This window comes from Panthera pardus, unplaced genomic scaffold (assembly GCF_024362965.1).
Source record: "Panthera pardus isolate Hobbes unplaced genomic scaffold, ASM2436296v1 HiC_scaffold_25, whole genome shotgun sequence".
NCBI lineage: Eukaryota > Metazoa > Chordata > Mammalia > Carnivora > Felidae > Panthera > Panthera pardus.
In genome coordinates this window covers 57,305,648-57,322,666 of record NW_026526821.1, presented here as the reverse complement: position 1 = coordinate 57,322,666, position 17,019 = coordinate 57,305,648, and the positions used below count along the sequence as shown (strand labels likewise).

Here is a 17,019-nt window from a genome sequence, read left to right as displayed (position 1 = left end):
ATCTGATAAAGAGTAGGATGAGGGTTCAAATCCAGCCAGTCTGGCCCCAGAGGCCGTGCTCCAAAAACTGATACATATCGTCTGACATGAGAAGACGGCCATGGGGTTATTTTGTAATCAAATATATCTTATAAATTATAATTAGACTCATATCAAGGAATATATGTAGCAATTAAGATGATGGTAGCAAAGACATTTTTGTGACACAGGAAGGTGCTCATTTAATGAGTGGAAAATGCAGGATATGAAACTTTTTAAACATAATCCTAATTAGTTGAAAAAATATGTAGAAAAAGCACAAGGAAACATGTTAAATTATTTTGCATATTGAGATTATTTTCTTCTTTTCAATCTTCATTTTATAAATGCCCCCTATTGGACATATAATACTGTAGAAATCAGAAAAAAAAAATTTTAAAGAAAGGAAAGAAGCAAGGAAGGAAAGCAGGAAGGAAGGAAGAAAGAAAGAAGAAAAAAATTCAAATATTATGGAAAGGCAAAAAAAAAAAAAATCAACATTACACATGGTACCAAATGTGACATTTCCAGAATAGCTTTTCTTTTGGAAATGAGTTCTATTATTTAATATCTTAATCTTTTAAATCCATGAAAGCACAATAAAATTTTTATGTTTACATACACAGAGCAGTGCAAATATCAGCTAATTTGTATACTGGGATCTTAACATGATTCATATTGAAACTCAGAGTTAACTCATTACAATGCTAGATTATTTCTTAGTAACTTTTTCTCTCAGTAGACCTTGAAAATTAACAAAAACCAAAACCAAGAAAAAATAGCAGTGCCCTTTATAAGGCTGTGTCAACCTTCACCAGAGGAAACAACACGTTTCATTCTATCCAAGGTAAGAGAATAGATAGTTAATAATAAATACGTGTGTGTGAGTGTGGGTGGGGGATTGATTTCAAACCATAGAACCATAGAAATATTCTAATTTAGTTATTTTGAACACTTGGTACTTTCCATACCTACTTAACCCTTTACATGACTGATTATTATCTCTTGGAAATTACATCAGATGCTTTGCTTTGTGATGTTATTCATAAAGATTGATGTAAATGGTCTGACTGCATAGCGCTTAAACTTCATCCAGGATTTGGATGTTAACTGTTTTTCTTCTTTTTTAAGTATGGGAGGTGCATGGCAGTTAGTAAGAGAATTATTTGGGACTGAGAGGCCACTATGCATCCAGAAAGCCTTGGCAAACATTAGCTCATTCTATCACTCAGTAATTTTGGTCATAGGCCTTCTTATCATCTCCACTTTGGTAATGAGCAGCTAGTCTCTGAGACTTTTAAGTAACTTGCCCGAGGTTAAGTAACTTGTTGGTCGAGACTCCAGCTGGAGATGCCAACCCAGGTGTAGAGCCCCGCTGCCCCCTTCCCCTGTCCTACTCTCTAAAATTGTAATTCACAGGACAAAAGATGGGTTAGAGTACGACTGAAATTCAACACAGATTTGAGTTCATTGACCCAATGTAGATTAGGCATTTGGAGTGTAGGAAACTCTTGCTTTGTCTCTGTTTCCCTAAAATAAACACATGTGGGCATGTGTGTATAGACACATGCATGCACACATCCGTACACCTGTTCCTCTGGAATGAGCATTAGTCCTTACTATGTACTAAGCATTGTACAACTGTGTGCTGGGATGTTAGTGATATAGTAATGGACAAAACAGACTTAATTCCTAACTTATCAAGAACTTAGTTCTGACGAAGAAAGATGGATATTTAAAAATTCAAGCCATACATGAAGATCACAATGAGCATTTTGGTGTGATGAGAAAAAAAAGAACACACACACACACACACACACACCCCTACATGAGTAGACCTGCCATACATATCTTGGCACTTCACAGAATGTTCTTTCATAGAATAGTAGATTTTCTGTACAGCAGACTCTCTTGTATTAGAAAATTGCATTATTAGGAATTTTTCCTGCCTTGAAATGTGATGAATTCTATATGGCTGAAAGTTCTGAGAACACTTGGTGACTCTATTAAGGGATATGGAAACTTACTGTGCTGATTTTTTTAAAGTTTGCATGCCAGAAGATGTTTTAAAATCTCCTTCATGAGACAGGTATACTTTTGTTTGCAAGTTTTGGCTGAACCCATCTTGCTCTGTTTTCCAGAGAAACCACTGGAAGCAGAATCCTAAATATGCGTCATATAGAACTGCTCTTAACACTTTTGGCACTTATGTTTACAAGCACCTCAGGTAAGTAATTATAATCATTCACGGACATACTTCATTGGTAGTTGAGAGGGAAGAGCAAGGTTTCACTTTTTTTTTATGTGGAGGTGGCTACTGAAAATGCTGAATTTATTAACATTAGTGGTTTTAAATTTTACTTTGAGAGTTACCAATTCGTGTCCCTGGCATAGAGAATAAAACGTTCGTAGAAATGGAATCAAGTAAAGAATCATATGGGATTGCTGAAAAGGAAATATTTAGTCCTCTGAGTTTATGTAGAGAGAGCAGGATCATGTCTGGAAACACATTACATTTGTCTGAGGTGAAACTCTGCTTTGTGTTATTGAAAACTGAAGAGTTCACACCCATCTTTATTGTTGATATTTAACAAGTTTTATACACGTTTTTCTGCCAACGCGGAGGCCAAGGTTCATCTTGTTATTTAGGTGATGAAGACAGTGAGGGGGAATACTTTACAGGTCTTGAGGGAAATATTCGAGTTAGAAGGAGTACCTAAGAAAGACTGTGTAGACTAGGGAAAACATGTAGTCTTTATATCAGATGGCAGATAGCAATTTTAACTGATTAGCAGTAGCAGTGATCACTTGGAAACTTATCGAGAATGATTCTGGGGTCTCATTAGGATCCTTTGGAGAAGAGACACGTGACTGATAAGCAAGGTTCTCCTTATGCCTTGGAAGAGAAAGTGGGAATGCCAATACTGATTTGCCTTGACCTGTCATCTAGGAGAGGGGAGCATATTAGCCCATATCCCCAACTCTGAGAATTACTGCTGGAGAGAGAACAAATTGATACTTTCAAATAATTCCTGTCTAATATTTACTTAAAGTGGATCCATTTTTATTGAGATCCATACAGTACAATACTATCCAGATGTTGAAGGAGGTAGATCTGCTCCGCTTGATATGGAATCCTCTGTTAGAAACTGCTGAGTGAAAAACTGAGGTGCAGAAAAGTGTGCATCATGGGCACCTTGCTCTGTAGACATATACTAATAACTAACCTTGCTCCCAAATTACAATGAAACATGTTTCAGGCTCAGAAACAGCCAGACAGCCCATTCTGTAAGTTTACTAAGGTCCCAGCTCTTTGTCCTTTCAGAGAACCTTCATAAAGGCTTTAATCTAGGCAAGTACGACAGTATTCTACATGAGGTTTCATTTAACCTAGTAGAAGTTGAGTGACAGCATCCTATTTACTGTCCAAACTCAAGACAATTCCAAACACAGATATCATTCCAAAGGGTCTAGGTTGTTGACGCTTTTGGATTCTTACTCTCTGTTCATGTAAGAATGGGAGTGAGTACCTGCCTGGGCAGTCTGCACAGCTTAAATTCCAGTCATTTTTTCCAACCAAAAACCATTTCTTTTTTTTTTTTTTAATGTTTATTCATTTTTGAAAGACAGAGAGAGACAGAGCAGAGATGGGGCAGAGAGAGAGAATGGGAGACACAGAATCCGAAGCACACTCCAGGCTCTGAGCTGTCAGCACAGAGCCCGACACGGGGTTCGAACTCACGAACCGCGAGATCATGACCTGAGCGGAAGTCAGTCGTTCAACCAACTGAGCCACCCAGGCGCCCCCAAAAACCATTTCTAATCAACAAGGCCTGTAGTGTTAAGCATAGGATTAGGTAGCTGAAGCCATTAGTTGCCAGGAGAGTGTGAACTTCCAACTCCAACCATCTACCCCTGGAAAGAATGTAATCCAGATTAGGGTTCTTCAAAGGATAACTACTCCCAAAAAGAAATGGTGGATATGTCTATCACAACACAGGCACAGATGTTTATGGAAGTTTCTGGTTTTTTTAAAAGACTGGCCAAAATCTGGAAGTAATCCATATGTTTAACACCACTAGAATGACTAAATTATCATATACAAACACAACTGGATATGGCATGGATACTGCCTAACTATGAGACAAAACAGATCACTGCTACATGCAGCAACATGGATGCCTATCATAGACATGATGATGTAAGAAAGAATCCAGGCACAGAAGAGCACATATTGTATGGCTTTATGTGTGTCGTACTTCTAAAACAGGAAAATAAATTACATTGTTTTGGACATACCACCCTTTCGGATGTCAATTGAAGCTAACACTAACACTTACACCTGTATCACACCTTCTACGTTGAAGGACCGAAATGTAAAATGGAGCTTCTATAACCACCAAACACAAGGTTGGTGTTCAGTAACACTTGTACTTTGAGGTAGATTTGACATCCATGTTTTCAAAGAATACGTCTACCATTTCAGCCACTTCCTCTTTACATTGTGGTTAACGACATCGAATTAAAACCAAACAACTGCTTTGAGAAATAGACCCTAAGTATGGAGGAGGCATTTTCTCCATGCCTTCCGCGAAGTGCTCTAGTTAATTTAAGGATTCTCGTTCTCAAAATTCAGTTAATCCTGTTTGTGGGCATATAAATTAGTGTGGGAACATGTGATGAAATATTACTCATTCACAAAAAAGAATGAGATCTTGCCATTTGTGACAACACGGATGGACCTGAAGGATATTATCCTAAGCGAAATAAGTCAGACAGAGAAAGACAAATACCATATAATTTCGCTTATATGTGGAATCTAAAAAACAAAACAAATGAGCAAACAAACAGATCCAGACTCTTGAATGCAGAGAACAAATTGGTGGTTGCCCGAGGGAAGGTGGGGCGCTGAGTGCAATAGAAAAAGGGGATTACAACTTCCAGTTATAAAATAACTATGAAATAAACTATAATTTATAAATTAAACTATATAAAATTATACTAAAATATATAAAATATGTAAGTATTTCAATATATGATATATAAAATATTTATTTTAAACATAGAAAGTATTATTAAGCATAATTATTTCAATGTATGATATATAAAATATTTCTTTTAAGCACAGAAATAAACTATGATTTATAAAATAAAAATAAATAAGTAAGTCACGGGGATGGAAAGTACAGCATAGAAAGTATGGTCAATAATATTTTTAATAACATTGTATGGTGACGGTGGCCACAGTTACCATGGTGAATACTGAGTAGCGTATAGAATTGTTGAATCAATATGTTGTGCACCTGATATTATTATATGTTAATTATACTTCAATAAAGTAAAAGGGCACCCAGCAGCCACTGGAAAACAGGATATGGAAAGGGTCCATGAGGGCTGACTTTGAACTATCACAAATTCAAAAGGACGGGAATGATGACTCTGTTAGCTGACAGAATTAGATAAATTTCCGAAGCTAGAGTATCTGGGTTAGTTGGGAAAGCGGAAGGGAGGGAGGCAGGGAGAGAGAAAGAGACAGCTTGCAAAAGCACTCAAGGAGGGAAGTGACATATACCTGGATTTGGAGTGATATTATGTTAATCAATTCTTGATGATCCACGTGGTAACCTGGAGAGATAATGAACTCACACACGCTCTAAGCTACATAGGAGCCCCTTAACCATCCCTCTCTGCCCAGGAAATGGTTAGGTAGGCTGGTTGAGAACAGGCGAGGTGACACTTCTGCTGAGGCAGATGATGAACTCTAAGGCCTCCTGGTTTCTGGTTTTCATTTCTACGGAGACTCCCCAGCTAGGGGTGTTTGGGCGTAGATGTGGCAACATTGTGACTTCTGTGGCTTTCCTTACAAGGAAATTGTAATGTGTAGCGTTTTCTTTGAAAAGCTTACACTACATTTATCTGTCTTTCAGTTATGACAGGTTAAGTTTTGGTACCTTCCTGTTTGGGAAAAGCTGTTGGAAATGTTGTCTTCCTTTACGTCCTGAAAGTGCCCTGATGTTGGAAAGATTGACCCTAAGATGAGAGAACCCACCAGACTGAGACACTGAGATTGCATACAATTTTCTTACTAACCTGGCTTATTCTCCTAATGCATTAGTAAAGAAAGAATTTACCTGTGTTTTTTTTTTTTTTTCCTTTTCCTTTGCTAATCTTATGAAGAAACATGTATTTCACGTCAAAGCATCACTGCAGTGGAAGGGGAATTTTTCTATCTGAGATACTGCTCATCAGCATCTGAGCACGATAGTGAAAAAAACACCATAAAATGGTACAAGAGCAGTGGATCACATGGACGCATTGAGCTAAACTCAAGCAGTTCCCCCAGAATTACTTTGCATGATTATGTTTTGGAGTTTTGGCCAGTTGAGTTGGAGGACAGTGGATCTTACTTTTTCCAAATGGGGTGAGTATAGCTTCTCTTTGTGTTAGTATGTTTCGTAGCACCCCTAGACTTAGCTCAGCCAGTCACATATACAGCAGTCTGAAAGAATAATCCATGCATTTATTCCCCCCTACTCTTCTTCCAGCATGTAATCAATACTTCATCATTGGAAAATCAAATTAAATATTGCCCTTGTGTCTATCTTCTTAGTGATCTTAATGAAAGATTCCCTTAATACTTCTTTCAGGGGATCCTTATCAAAGGTAAGTAGGTATCAGATGAAATTCATTTTAAAACTCAACTGTTCCTGTTATCTAGAGTTGCTGGCCAAATGGACTAATTGGTGAAGCTCCGTAATGAACATGCAGTGAAGGGGGTAGCCTCAGCTTCCTGGGTGATATCCGCAGGCTGAGGAGAGGGATTGGAATTGATACAGACACATCCTAGTTCAGTGTTTCGGGGTCTTTTGGGGACAAGGCCGTAGTGTTCATGACGAGTGTGTGGGTTTTGCAGCCAATCACAAGCCTACAGCCAGGGGCAGGGGGAGAGGCAGCGCGGAAAGGGCTTTGCACAGCCTTCGCAGGCCAGACCGCGCCAGTCTACGCCAGGACGCTCCTCATCAAGAGTCATAAGTTCTATGAAATGAGAGCAACCGCTGCGTCTGTGATTATCACTGAGCTGGGTTCTCTTTATACATTATTTGGTGAGGTGGGAAGGAGTAACTTGGACAAGCAGGGCTCTATGTGATGGATTAGTAGTGTTGGTGACATAGTGTTCATCTGGCACATTTGTGATGTACTGTGCGTACTTGCGTAGGTGTATACGTATGTTTCTATGGAGATGTGAGACCGACCTGTGGAAGATAGCTCAGGGCCAGGTGAGTCGTGGTGGTGTGCTGGCAGATGTAGTCGATTTCTGGGGTGGGTCCCGATCATCGTCAACAGTGCTGTTGAGAGTGCAGTGAGATATCACAGTGAAACCTTGTTATCTCTCCTGTGGTTTTACACAAAATGAGGTCATTTGGGTTTGTTTTTATGCATAGGAACTCCCAGGAGTCAGAGAGAAAATTTGAGAACTCTTTCTGTTGTTTGTTTTGACCAGCAGTGGATTTTATGTGACCCTTTAAGAGAGATGATTCCAGAAATGGATCACAACTGGGTCTTCTCACACTAACGCAGAATGAATATTCACAAATGGGGTAAAAAAAAATCTCCTTAATCCTGACTGAATAAAGGCATGATTGAAGGAAGCATTCCAGACTGGACAGAAGGAGCACATGGAGGGGAAGAGACAGTTACCTACAAATGTCGCTTAGAGACAGGGAGGGAAAGCATTAACTGTCTTTCTGATATGGAAGGTGGGGAACACAGCCTGGGTTAGGAAGGAAAATTGGAATAGTCCAACAGATAGGCTGTCAGAGACGTGTGGAGAACCAGGAAGAGGGTGCAAGAGGCCAGGAACAATGAGGTGACTCAGGGGCTGTGGTGACGAACATTAAAGGATATTTGAGGCTGACGAATAACATGAGACAAAAGTGATGGTATGAGGAACAGCCTCGACAATCGTTTTGAAAATAAATGGGAACCCACACAGGTTGTTTGGACACCTAGAGGCATTGAAGATGGGGGCTTTTTCAAATATGGTGCACTGGTTTGCCTCAGAGGGGTGTGTGTGTGTGTGTGTGTGTGCGTGTGTGTGCACATGCATGAGTGAGCCTTTGGAATTTTGTGTGGAATCCTTCAAAGACCAGATTCCATCCCTGGAATCCTCCTCCACACCCCCCCCCCCATTAGAACCATAATCCTTTCATTTCTAGGGAGCCTTCTGCTAATAATCAAATGCTTCTGGAGACTGATACTTTAATCCTAAAGTCAGATAAAATTTGAAGGGGGAAAATCCACCAAGAAGGGAGGGGACACAGGAGAGAGGGGGTTTTCAGTGGTAGAGGGAAGGGCATGAAGACAGAGGAAAAAAGCACATACAAATCATGTCTCAATCATGTTCTGGATTGACAAACAGCAAACTTGGCTTGGTAAGGGGCTTTAGAAGAATGACCCAGAGCTTTTCAAGTCCCTTCCTGTGTGGCAGGAGTAGCTCCACAACCAGGACAGGATGGCCTTGTATGAGAACACAGATGATCACAGGTTTGGGTCAGTTGGCCTCAGCTTCACACCATCCTTTGAGTTCCTCTAGCAAGGCCGGCATCTGCCTGTTCTGGCACTCACAGTGTGGTGGCAGGGACACGGAAGCATTCCACCAGTCGGGACTTACTGAGTGTTAGGAATTGAGGATTGCAGAGGTAGAGAACAATATGGCCTGATAAGATGGAAATATGCATGCACTCTCTTCCTCGTAAGTGACGGGATAGAAATATCTGGAAATAGGTCTCTGCTCAGCTCAGTGGGGCTGAAGTAGGGGAAACAGTAGACACACTTGAGAAGAAGATGATACCAACGGGATTCCGAATCCATTTCAAGGGCCAGGTAGCTCTATTATGTTCCATGGCCATTGACCTACTGCTTTTAACCTTCAGGACAGCCTGTCAGCCCACCCATCACTTCCCTCCCAGTCCTGGTCAATCTTGTATGAATGCATACCCAAAGGAGGGGCCAGAGTCACATCGACTGTGAAAGCATAGTATTGGGCAGTGCAGTCCTGTCCTTGAGGGCCGAGCTGATGTGCGTTTGCATCCTGGCCCTGTTGCTACATGAAGCTTAGCTTTCTTATCACAAGTAAGGGAAATAGCCATCTCCATTGTACATATTCAGTACAATCCCTGGAGCTCAGTGAGTGCTAGTCTTCCTCCCATGCTACCACAGATGTAAGAGTCGGGGCTGTAAGAGCCTGTGGTCGGTACAAGCGTGTCACACACACAGGACAATTTAACACACGTCTGTTGTATTTAGTATGTGGATCCCTGTAGTTCAGTTTAAACAAACATCAGGTTGCAGACATTTCCTTTCTTAGAAGCTCCTTTCTAGGGGCACCTGGGTGGCTCAGTCAGTTAAGTGTCCAACTCTTGATTTCAACTCAAGTCATGATCTCACAGGTTCATGGGTTCGAGCCCTATCAGGCTCTGCACTGATAGCAAGGAGTCTGCTTGGGATTCATTCTTTCTCTCTATCTCTCTTTCTCTCTCTGCCTCTCTCTCTTTCTCTGTCTGTATCTCTGTCTCTCTCCCCCTCCCCTGCTCTCTCTGTCTCTCTCAAAATAAGTAAACTTAAAAAAAAAGGAGATCCTTTATAAAAACACGGTTAAAGTTGTTTCCTCTTCCAGATTACTAATTTCTAATCAGAAGGAACAACAACAATAAAACTATTCAAACTAACTTTTGCTCAGTAAGGCACCTAAAGTGCTACTACAGCTACGGTGAGGGCAGGCGCTCCAGACTTGGGTTTACTCAACAGTAAGAGAAAAGGATTGGAAGAAACAGCCCAGAGAAATATAAAACCCAATGCATATATACAAACTTCCAGAAAACAAGTTCAGGAGTTTGTTTGTGGACCTCATGAAACCAATGCCACTGTCCCATCCTGGGTTAAGAATCTTTGAACTTGTCCATCTCCAAAGCTCACTGAAGTTTTAAACATTTCTGTCCTGGTATCTATAATATATGGTATGCAATAGGGTGTTTGTGTGTGTGTGTGGGGGGGGGGTGTGGGTGTGGGTGTAGGGCCGCTAAGGTTCTTCTCTTTCCCCGCCCCTCGCCTCTGTCCCATGACAATTGTTACATTTCTTGCTGCACAGGGCCAAAACGGGGCAGGGTCTGGGCGTCAATGAATAAGTCTCTTTATATAATAATAAGGAAAGAATTTCATTGGCTACTGAAAGGTGGTATTTGCAAAGTCTCTGTACTAATAAAATATCTTTAAACCTTTATTTCATAGAAATGATACTCGTAAATGGAAATTAAATGTCATTGGAAGAAGTAAAGGCAGCTGTTTTGTTGAAAAACTACTAACTAGTAAAACTGTAGAAGTTCAGAAATCTTTGCACGTAGCCTGTAAACATGACTACTTTCAACCATTGGCCAATAGAACTTCACTGTATAAGGTAATGCTTTTAAAATATTTTAACTTAAGACTTGAGGAAAGGGGCGCCTGGGTGGCTCAGTTAGTCACCGGCTCTCGTTTTCGGCTCAGGTCATGGTCTCACGGGTTCTTGAGTTCGAGCCACACAGCAGGCTCTGCACCACCAGTGCAGATTCTCTCTCTCTCCCTCTCTCTCTGCCCCTCCTGTGTGCTGCGCACTCTCTCTCTCTCTCAAAATAAAGAAATAAACTTAAAAATAAAAGACTTGAGGAAACAAAGGACAAAATTCCAAAGTAAGAATCTGATGGCTGTGGAGCATTTTGGTCTCATCACATGCAGGTCGCATGACCCCCCACCACACACACAGCTTAGCCGACCCCTCTGAGCCAGGTGCCAGGCGGGGTGGCTAAAATGAGCCCCTGCCCCATCCGAACTGTTCAGTGAACATAACACTTCCTTCTTCCTTGCCCTTCCTTCCTTGCCCTTCTGTTTTGGTAGATTGATTTTTAGGATTGCTAGCTAGCTTAAGCATTTGCATTTTCTCTTGCCACGTATATTTACATTTTTAAATTCCATTGTATGTACTTTTCCTCCTAAACATATGAGCTCCTTTTGTGAAATTGGAAGATGGAAAAATGGACAATGAAGTTAGCAGAACTCACTCATGATCCCACCAGCCAGAGACTTTAGGGTTTGTGTGTCTGTGTGTGTGTGTGTGTGCGTGTGTGTGTAAACATCTACTTTTATTTTTATTTTTTAAATGTTTGTTCATTTATTTTGAGAAAGAGAAAGTGGGGAAGGGGCAGAAGGAGAGAGAGAGAGAGAGAGAGAATACCAAGCAGGCTCCATGCTGTCAGCACAGAGCCCGACTCAGGGCTCGAACTCACGAACTGTGAGATCATGAGCTGAGGCCAAAATCAAGAGTCGGAGGCTTAACTGACTGAGCCACCCAGGAGCCCCAACATCTACTTTTAAAAAGTGGTATTTTTAAAAAAACCTTTTAAAAAATAAAAAGTGGTATTTTATGCCTGGATTTTTCCTTTATCCTCTACAAATTATGTTGTGATTATTCCCGTGTCTTTAAATATTCTTCCAAATCTGGGATTCCATTGTGCTTTATACTTGCATCTAATTAATCCCCTGGTATTAGACATTTGTTAGTTTCCTACTTTCCACTATTGTTTATAAGGCTAGAATAAATATCATTCCTGTAACTGTTAGGGTGTATGCACAATTTTATTGTTTAATCGCATCCCTAAAAGTAGCATAATTGGATCAATGGCCATGAGCACATTTACAGCTTTTGCTGTGCATTAGCTGGCTCCTCTCTGGGGAGCTATGCTAGTTCAAAATGCTTTTTTCAACCACCACTACCACACCAAGAAGTCGTACCTTTAGAACATTTAGAAATATGACATGCAGAAGTTCTGTAATTTTTAGTGGTTTTTCCCCATTTCTTTTCTTAATAATAAATTAAACATTTTTATATCTTTATTGCATCTCAGTATTATTTTTTTTGTGGATTGCCTATGTTCTTCAGCTGGTATAACTTGAATTGTAAGAACTCTTGTAGACAGTACTGTGGATATTATATATGCAGTCACACATGTGTTACATACAAATGTACAGTATGCACATGCATAACATACACATGCATAATATACATACATGCAGACACATAACACAAATTATATTATTTCTATAGGAGAACAAATGTGACTCTGTCATGGAAGTTGTTTTTTGTGTTTTTTTTTTTTACATTTTTATTTATTTTTGAGAGACAGAGAGAGACAGAGCACAAGTCGGGGAGGGGCAGAGAGAGAGGGAGACACAGAATCCGAACAGGCTCCAGGCTCTGAGCTGTCAGCACACAGCCTGAGGCGGGGCTCGAACTCACAAACTGTGAGATCATGACCTGAGCCGAAGTCGGACGCTTAACCGACTGAGCCACCCAGGCGCCCCTGTCATGGAAGTTTTAATGAGCTGTATGGAAGAGTGATCCAGACAGAAGCCCTTTGGAAAGTTGAAGCCACAGATGATTTCCTAGAAACTTCTGTTTGCATATTTTGCTTGACCACTGTTTACTTGTGAGTTTTCAAGGAGAGCTCTTACCCACATGTTTTCCAAACGTCTGAGTTAGTCCTGAGTTCACTTGATTCTATTTCCTGTCAAGTGTGCAAATACTTGACAATACATATAAATTTGTAAGGTTCCATGCACTAGGTTTTAAGAAATGTCACCATGCGGATGTTTAAATGTAGAAAAGAGATCTATGAGAGGTTATTTTTAGCTAGATGATTAACCACTTCAATATTCTCAGCCTGTTTAGAGATTGTGGCGTACCTGAGGGGAGGAGAGCAAGGAAGCTAAATCAGTAAGCAACTGATTAGAAATAAAAACGAAGAGACATTGATATTTTAACGTGCTTTCAAAAACACAGTTTGGGTTTATAAAAATTTGACATACACAGAAACAATTTACTGAGTTGAGGGACACATGTGGGTGCTTCACAAACCCATTCCTAGTGACCTCTGGGCCTCGCCCCAGTTGCTGCCAGCTTTGACAGGTTCGAGAGAAGTATGTGTGCAGTACGTTCTTCTTGTTGGCGTTTGCAGGAACAGCATCACATAGTCAAGTTTAGCAGTGTAGTTCCTGTTCTCCTTATCTGGACCTTAGATTGCTTCAGAACCTTTTCTATGGGTGACCGATGGCTCGATTGAAGAAGGTGGCTTTTTTCCTATTATTCATTCCTGTGACCCGTATGGAAATTTGTGACGGAGAGACATGTTTGTGTGTGCCTACATATTTGAATATGCTTAATACATTTCTGATCAGTCCACTGTCTTCTGTGGAAGACATCAAGGGGGGGGTGGGTAGTCAGTTAGGTACTCAGGTCTCTGCCTAATTCTGCTCCTATCTCCACTAGCCCCACCACGGATGTTCCTGAGTACATGGGTTAGATTGAAAGTGTTATGAATACAAAAAGGTTTCATCCAAGCAGGGATTTTGTTGTTGTTTAGTTTTCTCTATCTCCTCCTTGTGCTCCATTCTTCCACCCCGCCCTCCTTCCATTCTCCCTCTCCCTCTCTCTTTACCCCTTCCCTTCTTTGTGTGTAAAAGAGAGATCAAAAGAAAATGATGGAAGCAGCTATAGTTCCCCCTATATTCTACTTCCCAGCATGTATTAATAACCGTAATAATAACAGGTAATGGAACTGCGTTTCATTGTTGCTCTACAGGCAATGCCAAATCACTGGGATATCGACTCAGAAATTTCTACCTTTCGTCCTGTTTCCCTTTTTCTATAAAAGTATTTCTAAAATTTGAATCAATGTAATATGATACTGCTTTTACTTAAAATATTTTAACTTGATTTTTTTTTTCACAAAACAGAACTGTAAAAAGATAAACAATGGTACAAACCCAGTTTTACAGAAGAATGCAGAGTTTAAAGATCAGGGATATTACACCTGTGTGTTTTCCATCCCTCATAATGGAAAACTATTTAATGTCACCAAAACCATCAACGTAACAATCGTTGGAGGTAAGAGGAATGTTAGAATTGGAAAGAAAGAAATGTATCTTATGAAACAGAGTTTTCTTTCTTCTAACCCAGCACAGGAATCCAGAGACAACTTATTTGGAGTCATGACCACATCACTAGCTCAAATATAGGGTCAAATAATTTGGGCGTCATTCACCACCCTGGAGAGATTGGTGGTGGGGAAGGGGGATAGTAAATGACTTGTATGTAGTAGAATGTCTCCCTCTTATTTTGTATTCGAGTAATTTGTGGATTTTTTTGTTGTTCAGTGTATGCTTTCACTCAACAGGTATTTATTGAGGGTGCCTGTATTCAATAAACTGTACTGAGCATCAGTAGGTAAAGGAAGCAGGGAAATAAGCAATGAAGTGAGTTCTATACTATTCTCGAGGAATAGTCAGGAGAGGTGATAAGCCACATAGAAGTACCTAGTGTATGAAACCGGACACATCTGTGTGATGTTAGGGTGCAGAAGGAGTCCAGAGATAGATCGGAGACAGGAGACTCTGAGCTGAGTTTAGAGGTGGGACATGACGGATGAGGAGGAAAGCACGCTGGGGACAGGGTACTTGGGGTTTCCAATGATATACTTCAAGTTTTAAAATTGTTTTTAAGGTTTATTTATTTTTGAGAGAGAGAGAGACAGAGCGTGAGCGGTGGAGGGGCAGAGAGAGAGGCGGGGAGACGCAGAATCAGAAGCTGGCTCTAGGCCCCGAGCTGTCAGCACGGAGCCCGACGCGGGGCTTGAACTCACGAACTGTGAGATCATGACTTGGGCTGAAGTCAGACGCTTAACCGGCTGAACCACCCAGGCGCCCCGATATACTTCAAGGTTTAGCAGATGGCATACTGTCTTAAAGACGTCCTGTCCTAAGGATACCCTTTGACACTACCTCTTCCCAGGGGGGAAGAAAATGGATCCGGAGAAAGATAAGCAATGGCAATTTTCAGCAAAATCATCTCTTGCCCCCTTGTCCTTGAATCGACTCATGTTCCTCCATACTCTCAAGGCCGAGAGTTCCTTCTTTCTCTGGGGTCCCGCTGTCCACTTATAGCAATTCCAGGCTTGCCCAGAGACTCTGAACCCCAGAGGAACCAAATCCGACTCACCTGGGCTTTCACTTTGCGAGTTTCATCCTCCAGTTCTCACCCACACATTCACCCCTCCCGTCTCAACCCTTCACTCTTCAGCATCACACTTTCTGAGAGAGCTCAGGTAGGTGAGGGCACTGCGGGAGAGCTCCTGGGTTGCCTTTTACTCCTTGTCCTCAGGCATCGTGTTTGCTGAGGACAGGTATGTCCCAGGAAGGCTGCTCTGGAGGTTACTTGTAAATGCCCTAGGAGTGCCAGATGTGCTAGAAGGGAGAGTCTAGGTCATGAGGAAAGTTGCCAATGCTGATCAGAAGAGTAACGAGAACTTGACAACAGCAATTTCAATGTATGACCACAGGCGCTCTCAGTGTTGTGCAGCTATCAGCTGTCCTAGGTTGTAGGAGAGCATTCAGTGGGAGGCTGCTAGGGGAATCATTTACTTTTGAAACATTACTAGAGGGAGGCTGGGGTGGAGAGTATTATGTACCTCTGGTCAAGGTCAGAAGCCACTCGGGAACAGAAGTAGAGCTGAGCCCACACATGTGGACACCTTGCAGGGCCAGGGCTAAGGTGAGGCAAGTGAGGTATCGAGAGCACAGAACTGAAGGTGTGCTTCCTTTAGTGCCTGTGAGGGGAGGGTTGGCACCTGAGAGAGAGTCTCTTGCCAAAGCACGGATAGAGACCCTGTGCCCAATAAACCCATCTTCGAGGGGTTGAGAAGGGCAGACAGAAGGAAGAAAGAGCAGAAAGGCACGTCCCAGTGACTTTGCATCTAAATCCTACAGATGTGGTTGTCCCTCCTTGATGAACATTTTCCTCTGCCATATAGCTGCAGAAGCCACAGATTTGAAGGAAACCAAATTTAGTGTGTTCCCTCCAGTTACATTAGCTTTGCATTGATGGAAAGTGAAACAAACAATATTAGCTGCAACCATTACTTAACGAAAATATGACATAGTGATGACTATTTAGAATTTTTGTTACATGGTATAAGCATATTGCAACAAAAACTTGTCTTAGAGAAGCTCAGTGCAACGTTGAAACATTTTTCTTTTCTTTTTTTCACTTTTAGATCGCAGTAAAATAATTCCTGTTCTTCTTGGACCAAAGCTTAACCGTGTGAAGGTGGAATTAGGTATATGTTGACATACATGTATTCCACATTTAGGAATGGGGTGCATAATTGAGTCTTCCAAGGCTAAATGTGATTCATGATTCACCAATATTGTGCGTGCATAACACATACCAGATTTAGTGAGGAAAGTTAGAAAAGCAGGGAAAGTATGTCATTGTTTGAATGTTGCCATTTTTAGGCTGATGAAAATGAACAGTATGTTGAAAACATTGTAAGTTCTATAATGTGACGTGCCTGTGGTTTTTACATAGGGTTTTGGTCACCCCATTGTGGCTTTTCTCTAATAGTCTTTATGGTTATTTTTAAAGACGAAAACCCTAGAAGAGAGCGCTCTGGAGAAATGATTCAGACTTATCCTGTGTTCTGAATATTTGACTGATTAATCAATGGACTTTGAATCAATGGACTTAATTGACCATCCAGACAGGTCTTGATGAAATCAACATGTCCAGTTGAGTAATTCCTTTCCATAAGGAAAGGAGGGAAGGAAAAGAAGAAATTCACGTATACTAAATCATGTTTTGTATTAGGTGTTTGAAATATATTCTTTTTTAAAATGTTTATTCATTTTTGAGAGACAGAGACAGAATGTGAGTGGGGGAGGGGCAGAGAGAGAGGGAGATACAGAATCCGAGGCAGGATCCAGGCTCTGGGCTGTCAGCACAGAGCTGATGTGGGGTTGAACCCACGGACCTGAGATCATGACCTGAGTTGAAGTCGGACACTTAACCGACTGAGCCACCCAGGCGTCCAGAAAAACATTCTTGAATTCAATCCTCCAAAAAACTCCAAGGGGTAT

At 41.1% G+C, this 17,019-nt stretch overlaps 1 protein-coding gene across 3 annotated transcripts in view; it reads left to right on the top strand.

Annotated features, from left to right (window-relative positions):
• IL18R1 (interleukin 18 receptor 1) overlaps positions 1-17,019 on the top strand; it is a 36,250-nt gene that overhangs the window by 3,487 nt on the left and 15,744 nt on the right. For 2 of the 3 annotated variants that reach the window (XM_053890508.1, XM_019428517.2), the window contains exons 2-7: positions 758-865; positions 2,160-2,245; positions 6,196-6,439; positions 10,306-10,471; positions 13,843-13,993; positions 16,158-16,220. In XM_053890508.1, the coding sequence (XP_053746483.1) occupies positions 2,188-2,245; positions 6,196-6,439; positions 10,306-10,471; positions 13,843-13,993; positions 16,158-16,220 (682 nt within the window). In that variant the 5' untranslated portion in view covers positions 758-865; positions 2,160-2,187. The remainder of the gene's footprint in view (positions 1-757; positions 866-2,159; positions 2,246-6,195; positions 6,440-10,305; positions 10,472-13,842; positions 13,994-16,157; positions 16,221-17,019) is intronic. The other variant, XM_053890507.1, reaches the window with a different exon arrangement.